At 42.7% G+C, this 14,862-nt stretch overlaps 1 protein-coding gene across 1 annotated transcript in view; it reads left to right on the top strand.

Annotated features, from left to right (window-relative positions):
- Positions 1-3,145, top strand: part of LOC128323732 (desmocollin-2-like) — a 49,738-nt gene extending 46,593 nt beyond the window's left edge. The window contains exon 16 of the mRNA XM_053247391.1: positions 1,623-3,145. Coding sequence (XP_053103366.1) covers positions 1,623-1,877 — 255 coding nt within the window. The 3' untranslated portion in view covers positions 1,878-3,145. The remainder of the gene's footprint in view (positions 1-1,622) is intronic.
- The last annotated feature ends 11,717 nt before the right edge of the window (positions 3,146-14,862 follow it).

The raw sequence follows: 14,862 nt of genomic DNA, 5'->3' as shown, positions 1-14,862 counted from the left end.
GCCCAAATCCCCGCCCCCCCACGCGGTGCCAAGCGCTGGCCCAGTAAGAAGCTGCATAGGGCAGCAGAGAGCAGGCTTTCCTAAATCTTCCCTGCACCGCTTGCAAATTGTGCTCGAGCCGTGCTTCAAACCATGCTTCAGGCACATCCCTACTGGTAAACTGTATGCCACATGAACTGGACCTGCCTGTAACTCATGATACACAATCATATTTTTCATTTTCTTTATAAATTAATCTTTAAAAACTCAGAGGATATTTGCATTTGATTGTTACATGTGTGAACAGTAGTTTTACGGATTTAACAAAAAAGATAACTAAAAATAAAATTAATTATTTTTATGCCACATGTTTAGGTTAGTGCAATAAAATTAATAATCTGGCATGGGCTATATGACTCCATTTCTATTCCATCTGCAGTGACTCCTGATTTGTTTATGAGCCTTGTTCAAAGTCCAGGTTGTTACCTTTACAGTCCTATGCAGTTTGGGACCCTGGTATTTAAACAATGCCTTCTGCCATATATGAGTCTGCCCATCCACTGAGTTTTTTGGGAGATGCCTTTCTCATTGTCCCACTACAGTCTGCAGTGTAGCTGATGGGGATGTGGAATAGAGCCTTTTAAATGCTGGTACCCAGGCGTAAAATAGGGATGTGCACGAACCGGTTCGCAGCCCATATTGGAGGCCTGTGAACCGGTTTGCTGGTCCAGTGGTCTGACGGACCATCGCCGGGGATGTGTGTTGCTTTAAGGGCGGGGGGGGGGTTGTTGTACTTACCCCTCCCGCCGCTTTCCCCCCTGCGGCGCTCCAGTTTTCATTCATTCATTCATTCGATTTCTATACCGCCCTTCCAGAAATGGCTCAGGACGGTTTACACGGAGAAATAACAAACAAATAAGATGGAAGTTTTCAGCAAAATCTTCAGGGCGGCAGTGGTCCTCTCTGCCGCCCCTGCCCCTTTGTTGTTGGCAAAATGTGGAAGTAACATGCGCGCATGCGCCTGCCGCCTCTCTGTGACGTGCATGGCGTGCACTGTGACGTGCATGGCGCACGCATGTCACATGTTACTTCCACATTTTGCCAACAACAAGGGGGCAGGGGAGGCAGGGAGGACCGCTGCCGTCCTGAAGATTTTGCTGAAAACCGGAGCGCTGGAGGGGGAAAAGCAGCGGGAGGGGTAAATACAACCCCCTGCCCTTAAAGCAACACACACACCCCGGTATCAGACCATGCCTCCGTGGTCTGTGCACATCACTAGCATAAAATTCTTTCCCAGGGACTCTTGTTTGACCCTCTTCCTTACAGGCTTTGAGGTGCTCAAACACTTTTTTGCTAAACTTTTTATTTATCTTTTCATACTTGTTATATACATAATAGAAGCATGTATCTGATAACGTTTTACAAAATAAAACCCACAAACTCCGCACCCTCCCTCTTAGAATAGTCCCCACACTCATCTTTCCTATCTTCCATCATTTTGTTTCTGTTTTTGCTGACTGTGATTTGTTTAAATTTGCCTGTTGATTGAGGTTTTATTGCAATGTTTTTATTGTGGCCACTGAAGGCCTCTTTGGTGGAAAAGCAGCCCCCAAATAATGAAAAAAAAATCTTTTCCATTGCAGAAGGTGTATCTGTGCGGACTGGATGAAGAGAATAAATATCCCGAAGACTATGTCATTTCATATAACTATGAAGGAAGAGGATCATTGGCTGGCTCTGTAGGCTGCTGCTCTGATCAAGCAGATGTCGAGGAGGCTGACTTCTTAGATCAGCTGGATCCCAAGTTTAGGACATTAGCAACAATCTGCACAAAAGAGATAAGTGTGCTGAGGCCATGTGGAAAACCATTACCTTCTTCTGCAGGGCCACTGTTTTAAAACTTTAATACAGCAGGTTTTCCTATTTTGTTTTTCCATTCTAGTGGGAGTGGTTAACCAAGCTATTTTTTAACATAAGGCATGTCGGTATTGTATCACAATTTCTATACCTAAACTTCAGAAGTTCACCTACTGTCTTAGATTTACATTGAAGATTCTATATTTGAAACCAAATGTAAAACAGCTTTCTAAACAGCAGTAGATTTTCTGTTTTAACTGCATCTACATTTACCGGAAGGACAAGTGTATTCTTTATCATTTTAATAATTCAGTTTCAAATGCTACTGGTTATTTGGGCCTGGGTGCTGTTAAGTTCTTTTGCTTTGATTCACCTGAGTCTTTTCTTTAGTTTTATTAAAAAAAAACAAAAAACCACCCAACAAATACTATTGTTGTATGTTAAATAGTTTTTATTTTGCATCCTTATGAAAACCAGGCATTAACATTTTAAGATTTTTTTTTGTAATTTACATAAAATAGGCTAGACAATTTGATCTGGGCTAGGGCTCATAAATTTAGAAAAGGTGGGGAAAGTGTTGATGTCTGTATAGAGCCTATCTAAACTATTGGTTTTACCGTGTACTGAATTTCTGTCCACCAGCTCAGATAACATAAGAGATGAATGTAAAGACATAAGCATGGAAATGAATGTGACATTCCAGTGGCAAAAGCTAGAAATTGACTTCAAGAGCTAAAATGAATTGCAAGGATAACAGGAGTATTTGGCACACTAAAGAATGCTGCTGAATGTGGCAAAACATTATGTTAATGACTCGATAATTATAGATATGACTTTGGGAAAATTGCTAGCAACAGTATGCCTTTTCCCATCTCTGGGATCCAAGCTAGGAGATAAGAAGAGATTATCTCTGCAGACGTTCCCTATCATGTGGTGACTCATGCTCTGTAATTTGCATGCATGAATTTGCCTTATGTGTACAGGTCTGTGGGAATGAACGTTGACTTCTGTTTTGCTATAATATACCTCCATGCATGTAATTTGTTAGGAAATATAAGAGAAGTGCATGGTGCTGAACATTTGGGATTGTAAAAATGGCAAAAGACACACAGGAGCTGCCTTTTGCATATTGTTTATTGTACAGCCAACTCTTCTCTTTGGTTAGGTGGTCTTAAAGAGGGAATCTATTCAACAGACCTAAACAAGATGTATTTTCTTTTTAGAGAAGTGTTATGACTTATACACTTCTGTAGTGTGGAAGTAAATTGAGTCATTATGATATGATTTTATTATAGCCAAGTTATCTGCCCCTTTTGGCTATGCTCTTGTGTTCAGTTGCTTGCATTGAAGTGCCATTGATCTGAACCTGGCAGCAACTTACACTCAGATCAATGGCACAATGGGTATACAATCAATCAATGGGTATGCAGTCATGAGTTGCGAATACTTCTCATGTGCCAAATGTCTTGAACACTGTGGGAGGGAGGAGCAGAGCAGGGGGAAATAGCTCATGGTCTTGTGGGAAATGAAGAAAGGAACCTTTCAGACTAGTTAAGAGTAAAATATCTGGCATTAAACAGAGTTATTCTCCCAAAGCCAGCTGAATGAAATCTGCTTCAGTCCATGGTCATTTTTCCTATGAATTCTTCCCCTATATGCTCCACTGCAGTTGGGTGGGTTAGTGCTATGGTGATGGCAGCAGCAGTGATCAGTTGTGGCTTGTTAGCACCACAGAGATCTACAGGAGAACCTCGTTATCCATGGGGGTTCTGTTTCATGTGGGGCAGGGGGCAGATAATGAGGCATTACAGTCTATGTAAATGGTGGGGGGAGGGGTAGGTTCCTGGACTTCAGAAAAAATTGCCAAAAATTGCCCCCCAAATGAGAAAACAGGCCAAATAAATTGCCCTACTGTGCTCCACTGATCCTCTGGAGTCCAAGGATACCCCACAAGAGTTGAATGTTGCTGAAATTGGGCAGAAAATTGTGGGGTTTTGCTGGTTTTTTAAAAAGAGCCATAAAATGACTCTCGCACTCAAAATGGTGGCCAGAAATTATCTCTGAGGTAATTTCCAGCCACCCCGACCTACGGATATGCAAGTTTAACCTGTTGTTGTTGTTGCCATTTTTCTCACGTATACTTTGGCTGGGTGTCCATTACCCAACTGTGGATACGAAAAACCGCAGATGATGAGAAACTGCAGGTGATGATAATGAGGTTTTCCTGTATATAAGACAGAAATAAATAGAAAGCAGGCATAATGTGGAATGAGGGACAGGAGTGCAGGCAACTTGCCTTCATGCCACTCCCAAAGCATTTTGTGTAGCACTGGCACCTTCTATGTTAGCACAAACCTCCCAACACCTAATTATTTATTATATGAAGATTGCAACTAGGCGGGTAGTCTAGGAGGACAAACTTGCCTTGCAGACGAAGGACCTTCTATGATATGCTTATTAGAAGTAGGCAGATGAGATCAGTCTCCTTGAAATTACATATAATAAGATGGGATATACATATATTAAATAAAGAGGCAGCAATTATTATGTGATCCTAACTGTTATGGATACTGCGCAACATCACCACATCTCAGGCACACTGGTTGAATTCTGTATACACAGATATGTCCATTATAAATGAGTCTGAGTAGGGATAGACTGACTTAAGGAGACAGATTGTGGCTGCAGCATAATGTGAGGAATATATGAAAAGAGACCAGTCAGAGCCTCAGAAGAATAGTTCTCAACTTTTTATATTGCTTGGGGGAGGGGGTGTTAATTGCAGCATTCTCTAGCACATAAAGCTATTAAATGGTTATCTACAAATACTCATCAACTTGAAAACAGCTGACAATCACAAAAGTAATAACACCAATGAGAAGTATATGAGGGGCCACCAAATGATTACATCAAAAAAGAAAATATTTCTTCCCTGAAAATTACAGTTTTAGAACAGCAGGACTTCTTTAGTGCTGTTCTTGCACAGTGCTTCTAAGGATGATTCTAGGATTAAAAACATTTCATTTATAAGAGAAGAGTTAAGCCTTTGACCAATTCATTCATGCACCCAAAAGCATGAACGCCGTTAAGCCATATCTTAAGCAAACTCACCAGAGCAGTAGACATGATTGCTCCTAAGTGTCCTCTCTGACCAACTTCAAAATTGGCCCCTTGGTTAAATGGAAGAACTACGGGAGCTGAAGCAGCAAGGTAGATGACTGGAACGCAAGTGGAGAAAAACTCGAATCGAATCCAACAGGTTATAACATAGAACTTATTTGAAGACCTATGCTTGGGCAATAAGTGTGGCAAAGAAGTTATTCTTCTCTGCCTGTATTGCATCTGCAAGCTCATATCCAGTGGAATTGTTTAGGGTTGTGAGAGGGCTAGTATGTGCCCCTCCTCCCTTGAATCAGAATCTGGAACCATCGATTACCCATTGTGACATTTTTAATGAGTATTTGTGTGGATAAAATCTCTTGTATTCAGGCTGACTTAGACCCCACAGTTATTGCAGAGTCTAATGTGGAGGTATCCAGTAACTCCTCTTATGTAGTTAGGCTGGATAAGTTTCAGTTTGTGACTCCTGAGGATGTGGAGAAGCTGCTTGGAATGGTGTGGACTACTATCTGTTCTCTTGACCCTTGTCCGACATGGATTATACTGTCTGGCGGCGTAGTTGCTGTAGAAGGCCTGGTAGATATTATAAACACTTCTCTGAGGGAGGGCAGGATGCCTCCTTGTCTTAAGGAGGCAATTATTAGACCTATTCTGATTGAAAAAGACTGCACTGGATCCCTCAGAGTTAAGCAACTATAGGCCTGTCTCCATTCTTCTGTGGCTAGGCAATGTAATTGAAAGGGTAGTGGTCTCCCAGCTCCAGGCAGTCTTGGAGGAAACTAATTACTAGACCTTTTTCAAACTGGTTTTTGGACGGGCTGTGGGGTGGAGATTGCCTTGGTTGGCCTGATGGATGATCTCCAATTAGCGAAGGATTGTGACTGTTGGTCCATTTGAATCTCTCGACAGCTTTCGATACTATTGACCATAGTATCCTTCTGGACTGTCTAAGAGGGTTGGGAGTGGTAGGCCCTGCTTTGCAGTGGTTCTGCTCCTTACTCTTGGGCAGATTCCAGATGGTGTTGCTTGGAGACTGTTGTTCTTCAAAACGTGCACTTTTATATGGCATCCCGCAGGGCTCCATACTCTCTCCAATTCTTTTTAATATCTACATGAAACGGCTGAGAGAGATCATGAGGAGATTTGGTGCAGAGTGTTATCAGTAAAATCTATTTATCCATGTCAGCATCATCAGGAGAATGCATAGCCTCCCTAAATGTCTGCCTGGAGACAGTGATGGGCTTGATGAGGGATATCAAACTAAAACTGAATCCAAATACAACAGAGGTACTTACTGTGCAGGGTTGGGACTCAGGAGACAATTTTGATCTGTCATTTCTGGATGAGGTCACACTGCCCCAGAAGGAACAGGTACGCAGTCTGGGAGTGCTTCTGGATCCAAACCTCTCCCTGGTGACCCAGGTTGAGGCAGTGGCCAGAGGTGCTTTCTGTCAGCTTCAGCTGATAAGCCAGCTGCATTTTTCTTGGGATAAACAACCTCAAAACAGTTGTACATATGCTGGTAACCTCCAGACTTGACTACAGCAATGCACTCTATGTGGGGCTGCCTTTGTACATAGTCTAGAAACTGCAGATGGTACAGAATGCAGAAGCCAGGTTGGTCTCTGAGTCATCTCGGAGACCATTTTATTCCTATATTAAAAGAACTTCACTGGCTGCCAGTAAGTTTCTAGGTGAAATACAGGGTGCTGGTTATAACAGATAAAGCCCTAAACAGCTTAGGCCCTGGGTATTTAAGAGAATGTCTTCTTCACTATGAGCACCATCCCGCATTGAGATCGTCCAGAGAGTTTCTTCTGCAGTTGCCACCATCTTGTCTGCTGGCTACACAGGGACGGGCCTTCTCTGTTTCCACCCTGAGACTCTAGAATGTACTCCCTGTTGAAATAAGAGCTGCCCCATCTCTGACAACTTAAAAAGTCTTTAAGGACACATTTGTTCACCCAAGCTTTTTAACCTGACTTGTGGTTTTAAATTGTTTAACATTTTAATTTCTGTTTTAATTTGTTTTATGTTGCTGTAAACTGCCCAGAGATGGAAATTTGGAGCAGTGTACACATTAAATGAATCTTCCACTTTAATTTCCATATTATGTAAGCAATAAAGGCATTCTACAGACCCACATATTGTGCTCACTTACAACTTCCCCTTGGTCATTCAGCCTCAACATAAGAACAATCCTGCTGGATTAGGCCCAAGGCCTATCTAGTCCAGCATCCTGTTTCCCTCAGTGGCCTACCAAATGCCTCTGGAAAGCCTACAGGCAAGAGATGAAGGCATGCTGTCTTTCCTGCTTCTGCTCTCCATTAATTTGTCTAAGCCTTGTTTAAAGCCATCCAAGGTGGTGGCCATCACCATATCCCAGCACCAAACTGGTGGCCATCACCACATTCTCAGAGAATTCCATAGATTAATTATGCACTGTGTGAAAAAGTGCTTCCTTTTGTGAGGAGATCAGCAATTTCATATTTGAGTTCTTTAAAAATTCTCAGGTGGATGTCATTTGACCCTTGTTATTTGTTTGTTAATTTTTAAAGACAGTTTTAAATATCACCTCTCATTACTTCAAATTGACCCAGTTCTCCAGCCTCCATTCCTGAGAAGCTCAGTTCAGGTATATGCTCAGTATCCTCTGCTGTGAAGACAGATGCAGATCCTTCTGCAGGATGGGAAAAATACTAATGCTGACAACAGTATGAACTAGGTGGTCTTTATGATCCTAGAATGTCCATGATTTTTAAAGGAAATACATGGAATCACACCTCTTGTAGCAGTACCAACCTTCATATAATTCCTTTCTCCTTGACCAGATCATAACGTGTATATGTAATATTAATATGAGTAATGAGTAATATGAAAAGCTATACCTTGGTGATTTACTACTACATTCCATACCTCTTCTTTTCTCAAGGAATCTTTGTACACTGAATCACTGAAGCAATACTCCATCAAACAGAAATTCGCTAGCTACATATGTAGCAAATGATTACAAAAGTTGCACCTGTTGAGCTTTTGCCTGGACCTTTTCTACACTTTACAACAAAGCACATATGTTGCTTTGTTTATTGACTGCATATATGCATGTGTATACATATATGTCTGTATACACACCCTATAAGACTAGATTTGTCCTCTTAGTGTGAAAGTTGGTGTATTGCAGTGGTTTTCAAACTTTGCCTTTATGTGGACCACTATGTCATCATCGACAGCTTTTGCAGACCACCACATAAGCAAGCCATTTTAAACATTTTTAACATAGCCTATGGCTGATTTAAAACTTGCCAACACCTCTGTTCTTAGCATAAAACCTTTTAACACCTCAACTTTCTGTCCTAATTATAGCTCAGTCATTAATCTTTTGGACCAAATAATCTTCCAGAAATTGGGCTCCTAAACACTATGCTTTGTCATTAAAAAAACAAAACAAATCCAGTCGTTAGTATTAACTAGGTAGATAGATAATTATGTTGCAACCTTTATTTACCCTGTGAAAGTATTTTGCCTTTTTATTCCTGGGTCTAGACCACCAACCGGTGCAGCAGGGAAATGACTTGATTATCAAGCCAGAGGTGGCTGGTTCGAATCTCTGTTCGTATGTTTCCCAGACTATGGGAAACATCTACATTGGGCAGCAGCGATATAGGAAGATGTTGAAAGTCATCATCTCATACTGTGCGAGAGGAGGCAATGGTAAACCCCTCCTGTATTCTACCAAAGACAACCACATGGCTCTGTGGCCACCAGGAGTTGACACTGACTCAACGACACACTTTACATTTACCTAGGGGCAAGTAAGTTTCACTGATTTTACTGTTATTCAGGTATGCCCTGACTTGCAGCCATTCACAGCTGGAGTACAAACCTAGTGATGCTGCCACACATAGTTTGTATATCCAGCAGCAGATTAATAGTGCTGATTTCAAATGCAAAATTAGCATGATCCAAAAGTTCTTTGGCAGCTCAGGTTTAAATCCAAGCTGTAGAGGAAGTTGAGTCTTGGCTCCCTACCTCTCACCCATTAATCCATCCCTGTTTCTAAGCCCCTCCAAACACCTTACCTTTCACCTCCCTGATGTCTGGCATACAGTTACAGCAGCACACCAGATGCAAGGAGTGCTGGGAACTGTAGTTTTCCCAGTACTACTGACTGATGTCAGATATTGGGAATGGGGAGAAAAACATCCTTTGGTTCTCCTGTTGGTGCTGGAGCAATAAAAGAGGTAAGTGGGCAGAAGGAACTTTGGGCAGGCAGTGTGTTGTGCATTTACAAAACGGTTTGCAGGAGAGAATAGATCCTGTCACCTTCCCAGTGGAACTGAAGGGAGAGAAGACAGCGTCCGAAAATGGTTCAGATTTTGGTTTTTTAAAACGTTATTTTCCAAGTTTTTTGTAGGAGTGGGGTGTTAGTTGCAGCTTTTGAGCCAAGTTCTGAGTTGACAGGTCATGTATTTCTAGCCCCTCTCCTCAAATCTTTTTAAAAGCTCTTCAGCACAGAGAGAAAGAAAGAAAGAAAGAGAAAGAAAGAAAGAAATGGAGCCAGGGCTGTACCTCCTGCCTCACTGATCAGCCTGCCCATTGTATACTCTGCTTTCCATTCAGGTACGGATAAAACTTAAGCCTCAAGAGCTACACCAGAACAGAAAGGAAAATGGCTCTAAGGCCCCGTGGAACAGCATGATGGGAAGCACAATGTCTGTCTGGTCTACTACTCTTCTAGATAAACTATAGCAGAGATTACGCTAATAAAACCTGTACTTGCTCTGCTTTTCAGTGTTGTTACGTGAAGCTTATCACCCCCAACCAGACTTCACTTAGGCACTTTTATCCATGGGGTTGGGGAGTGAAAGCACCATGAATACCAAAAGCCACATACCTTTAATGTGGCAATGATACATGCAAGCCATCCTGAGTGAAATCGAAATGGGATTTGATTAAATACTAGTTATTGCATATCAATGGCTATAATCTGTTTTTAGCAAGCTGGCACCACACTGTTCTTCCAGTAGCTGTTGCTGGTGTCTACCTTGTGTGTGTGTGTTTTCTTTTTAAAGATTGTGAGCCCATTAGATTGTGAGTAGGGCAGGGGTGTAGCTATAATTGGGTGAATGTGTTCAAAGAACCTGGGCCCCCCAGCTCCACCCCTCCCTATTTTCTTCATTGTCTCCCTCACTCCAAGGGGCTGCCAGGGAGAGGGGCAAACACGGGCTCACTCTTCCCTAGCTATGCCCCTGGAATAGGGGACCATCTTCTTATGCTTTTTCTGTGCAATTTCTACAATTTTTAGTTGAAAATTGTATATAAATAGTAGTAAGTAATGGGACTACAGTCAAAGTTGATACTGCACTGTCCTCAGAGCCAGTGGGTAATTCTTCTGCCAATTCCTGTTAATTATATCACTAGGTTTATGGTTCCAACTGTGATGGATGTTATTAAAAATGTTATATATAAATTTTGACAACTCCCTCTTTAATAATAAGATCTAGAATGAAAGAGTGAATGTGGAGAATTTATTAGGAGTTTTATTAAACAGTAAAAGAGTTTCTGGTTAATGCACTTGGATGCCTTGGGCAAACTTTGTTTTTTAAAGCACCTCCACCAACTGTCAGAGCTTTCCCAACCATCCGAACAGTCAAATGGGCACATGCATAATTGTGTTAAAATGACATTAGCACACAATTTAGCTTTGAGATCTGTATTGCCAAAAGCCCTGTGATGCTGCCTATTTCTCTGTGGCACAGTATAGACCCCTATAAATAAGACATCAAGACAGTCTCATTTTAATAAGAAATTAAAACTATTAATCATGGTTGAAAAAATTAGGTTGTTGGGGTGTTCTTCCCCCGCCTTCCATCTTAAGAAATTCACGTTCAAAACTGTGTTAGTTTGCAACACATATATTCATGGAGATCATTATTGGATTTTACTTTCAGGTAAGTCCATTTAAGACCACAGCCCTGTGGTTTCAAGATCTGAGCTGCTCTGCTGGGGCAGCGTCTCCTAGCCATGAATGCAAAGGCCCAGGCACAAGCCCAAGAGGATGAGGCACTAGGAATTCGTACACGAGGCAGCTGAGGCTGTTGGTACCATCTGGGGGATGGAAGCTCATTGTGGCTTTTGACAAGGTCTACACTCCTAGAGAGGCCACTTTAAGTGGCACAGCGGGGAAATGCCTGACTAAGAAGCAGAAGGTTGCCGGGTTGAATCCACGCTGGTATGTTCCCCGGACTATAGGAAACACCTATATCGAGCAACAGTGATATAGGAAGATGCTGAAAGGCATCATCTCAAACCGCACAGGAGGAAGCAATGGTAAACCCTCTTGTATTCTACCAAAGACTCTGTGGGTGCCAGGAGTCTGTGGGCGCCAGGAGTCGAAATCGACTTGACGGCACACTTTAACTTTACCCTCTCCTAGAGATGGAAAATAGGTGTTAGCAGTGTTGTGCCTACAGCTCTCTCTGTGTCATCGTCCCTTCCTTTATACCTCCCCACCACAAAGATTAGAGTAAAATTGTAGTCATTTTTGCAAATAGGAAAGGGTTATGGTAAAGGTTAACAATGGCATATGGTTGCATTCTCTCCATGGAGTGATCTTTGGGAGGACATTCCTGCCCATTTTCATTTTCATTCCTCTGACCACACCGATAAAAACATTATAGTAGTTTTTGTGTTTTAAAAAATGTTTAAAACACCATTACAAATTTGGCCGCTGCAGGCCCAATGGGCAGGACAATAAAAGCATGAAAACATCCTGAAATCTGAAGGTATTACTAATCACAGTGCTAACCCCGATTTTTCCTCTCTAGGAATGTCAAGTAAAGTAGAGTGTGCCGTCAAGTCGATTTCGACTCCTGGCGCCCACAGAGCCCTGTGGTTTTCTTTGGTAGAATACAGGAGGGGTTTACCATTGCCGCCGCATGTGCAGTATGAGATGATGCCTTTCAGCATCTTCCTATATTGCTGCTGCCTGATATAGTAGCAGTGGGGATTCGAACTGGCAACCTTCTTCTTGTTAGTCAAGCATTTCCCCGTTGCACCACTTCACTATAAGCATCCATCCCCTGAGATGGTGTCCTTGGTCAAAAGTTGTGGGTGTGGCTCATGGACTAAATTAGCTGCTGTGCAGTAGTACCACACACTTTTGTTACAGTACTTCTTCCCAGTTGGTGCCTGGTCCACCTGTGTTACCAAGGGTTGTCACCTCATTCTAGACAGCTGGGGAGAATGCTGGGGCTTCTTCCATTCCGTATACAACATCTCTGAGCCTTAGTCTCATAGGAGCCTCAGATGTGGGCACAAAGCTGTGATTGCCAAGGGAGGATGTATATGTTTCCTGAAGCCTTAGTTGCAATGGCATGTCATCAACTTCACTGCTGCAGCTTAAAGCTTACATAGGCATAGAAGTGTAAGTGAAGTTACAGGACAGAAGAGGCTAAGAAACCAAGGGAGGTGTTTTTGTTTTTTTAACTCTCTCTTTTGTGCCAAGCACCACTGTCAATAGCAAGGCTGGCACCCTCAAATCAGGGAAATATGGCATTCCAGAAAGCAGCAGAGTAAGTAAAAAATATTCATAAGAGACTTGACTCTATTCCAGAACTCGACATCCCCGTTGGAACATGTTTTAAGTTACAGGTTTCGGTACATGATTTCTCATGCTACATGATTCAATCCTATTATGACAGGAGAGGCAGATGGGTTGTTTGAACATGTTTTATCAACCCAAATGAGTGTGCTATGACAATTCTGAAAAATGGGTTGCAAAAGACATTTCAACACGATTTATTTGCTGACAAGTTAAAACACAGGACAAACAAAGGGTGTTAATATTGAGCAACTAATGCTAACCATTTCCACGTGAGAAATTATTTAACAAAGGCAAACTGTGCCATCCTCCAAGATTCTCACATCAGCCTAAGATTCAGAACAGAACATTGGGACAAAACATACAAGACCAACTGTTCCAGTTTCAGAAAGCAAGATAAACACATTAATGCAGTTTTACCAACTCGGCATGGAAATACAAGGGATTTATGCTTAAGATATCTGCTTAGTTTATCTTCTGAAATCAGCATCCACATCATTGCCTTAGTTTGCTTAACTATAAATGTATATAATATAACCTTTCTCCCCTCTTGCATACCATTACTATAATATCAATGTTTTGCTGGATCCATTTGTGGTTTCAGATGCTCATCTACATGCACCTACTTATGTCTTGAACAGGAATAATGATAAACAGTTTCACTTTGTACACACACACAAAACCTCTTCTACATATATAGGAGGTAAAAATGAACAAAGAGGTTTTCCTCTCATGGGCTCAATTAACATGGTGTGTGTGGGTGGATGATTTCTGCACAGGACTTTCTAAATTATAGCTACTCTTCTTAAGAGCAAATTATAAATCCTTTGTTTTACAGAGTAGGGTGCATATTCATAATTATTAAATATAAATACAAATCAGCTACTTTTTAATGCCTTTGAAGCACAACACCCTATTTATAATTGAAATGGATGCACAGAAGACTTGCCCACCATTTTGGTACAAAGTTTTGGGTGAATGGCAAAGTCTACACTAGCAATTGTGAGTACAGAACCAGGGTGTGGTGCTTACTCTTTGAGGCTATTCTGATGAAGAGCACAATAGAGGAGAGGAGAACCTAGCCCAATTTCGCCTGACCGTGTGAGCCACCGGGCTTGCTGGCGTGCCCGGTGGCTTCCAGGCGGTTAACCCGCCTAACTACCCCTCCCCTTAAACTGGGTTTGCGGAGCAAGCGCTCTGCAAAGCCAGTTTTCAAAATCATGAGTAGCCACGGTGTGGCTCCTTGCCATGGCTGCTCATGAGTAGACCCCCAGCCTGGAGGCTTAAAAGCAGCCTCCCGGCTTGGGGGTCTCTCCAGTATGCCCTGAGCGCTTGAGCAGGGCATACTGGAGCTTCCGGGGGCCATGTGGTCCCCGAACCTCCCAGCCCCTGCCAGCTCATCATGGAGCCGGCAGTCGTGTGGGCAGCCGCTGCAGCTGCCCAGAGCAGACTGTCTGTCTACGAGGAGAGCAGGCTTAGCCCGCTCTCCTTGCAAACCCCTAGAGGCTCTTCTCACCAATTGTGAGAAGAGCCTCAATATTTATTAACAGAGCCCTGGTTCAAACACATGCCTCTTAATAAGGCATCCCGGGGAAAGAAACTGCCCAAGAGCTGTGCTGGCAGGGGCAGCCCTGTTATGGGGCAAGGTGAGGTGGTTGTCTCAGGCAGCAGACTGGTGCACAAGCAGGGCAGCCAGATGCTCTCCACTCTGTCCCTGGAGCAGTGCTTTGGGACCAGTCTGGCCTTGGCAAGTGCTTGCAAGAAACACACGGAGAGAAGAGTAAGCTATTGGCAACCTCTTAGTTTTTACCTCTCAGTTTTTAGCTCTCTATTAATCACTTTGCATTGGGAACTGTTAGAATTTGTAATTTTAAATGTGGTTTTAATCTGTTTTTTAAAAGACTTGTTTCACTTTATTAGTGTTTTATTTTACATTGGATGTGTTTTGTTGATGTTGTGAGCCACCTTGAGCAATAGTGTACTGGAGGGCAGGGGATGAGGATGATGATTGAGGATGAAGTATGCATTTATTGCAGCCTCCCCGCCCCGTGCCCCCTCACATCACTTTCAAAGCATGCCAGGGTAGGTTTTGAAAGGGTGCTGGCCTCCACTAGCATTGTGGGGCAAGGCAGCACAATACTTTGGGACACCTCTGTGTGAGGGCTCTGGGTTGCCAAATCAGCTGCAAGCATTGTGACTCCAGAGCACCCCTTCAGCCTGTTTCTCGGGCAAAGAGAGGGCCGCAGCCCCTGCTCACTCATCCTCCTGGCAGCATCGTACTGGATTGTCTTCTTCTAGACAGA

Source organism: Hemicordylus capensis, chromosome 4 (genome assembly GCF_027244095.1).
Source record: "Hemicordylus capensis ecotype Gifberg chromosome 4, rHemCap1.1.pri, whole genome shotgun sequence".
Lineage (NCBI taxonomy): Eukaryota > Metazoa > Chordata > Lepidosauria > Squamata > Cordylidae > Hemicordylus > Hemicordylus capensis.
Note: the sequence above shows the minus strand (reverse complement) of the source record. Positions and strands in the feature narration are given on the sequence as shown.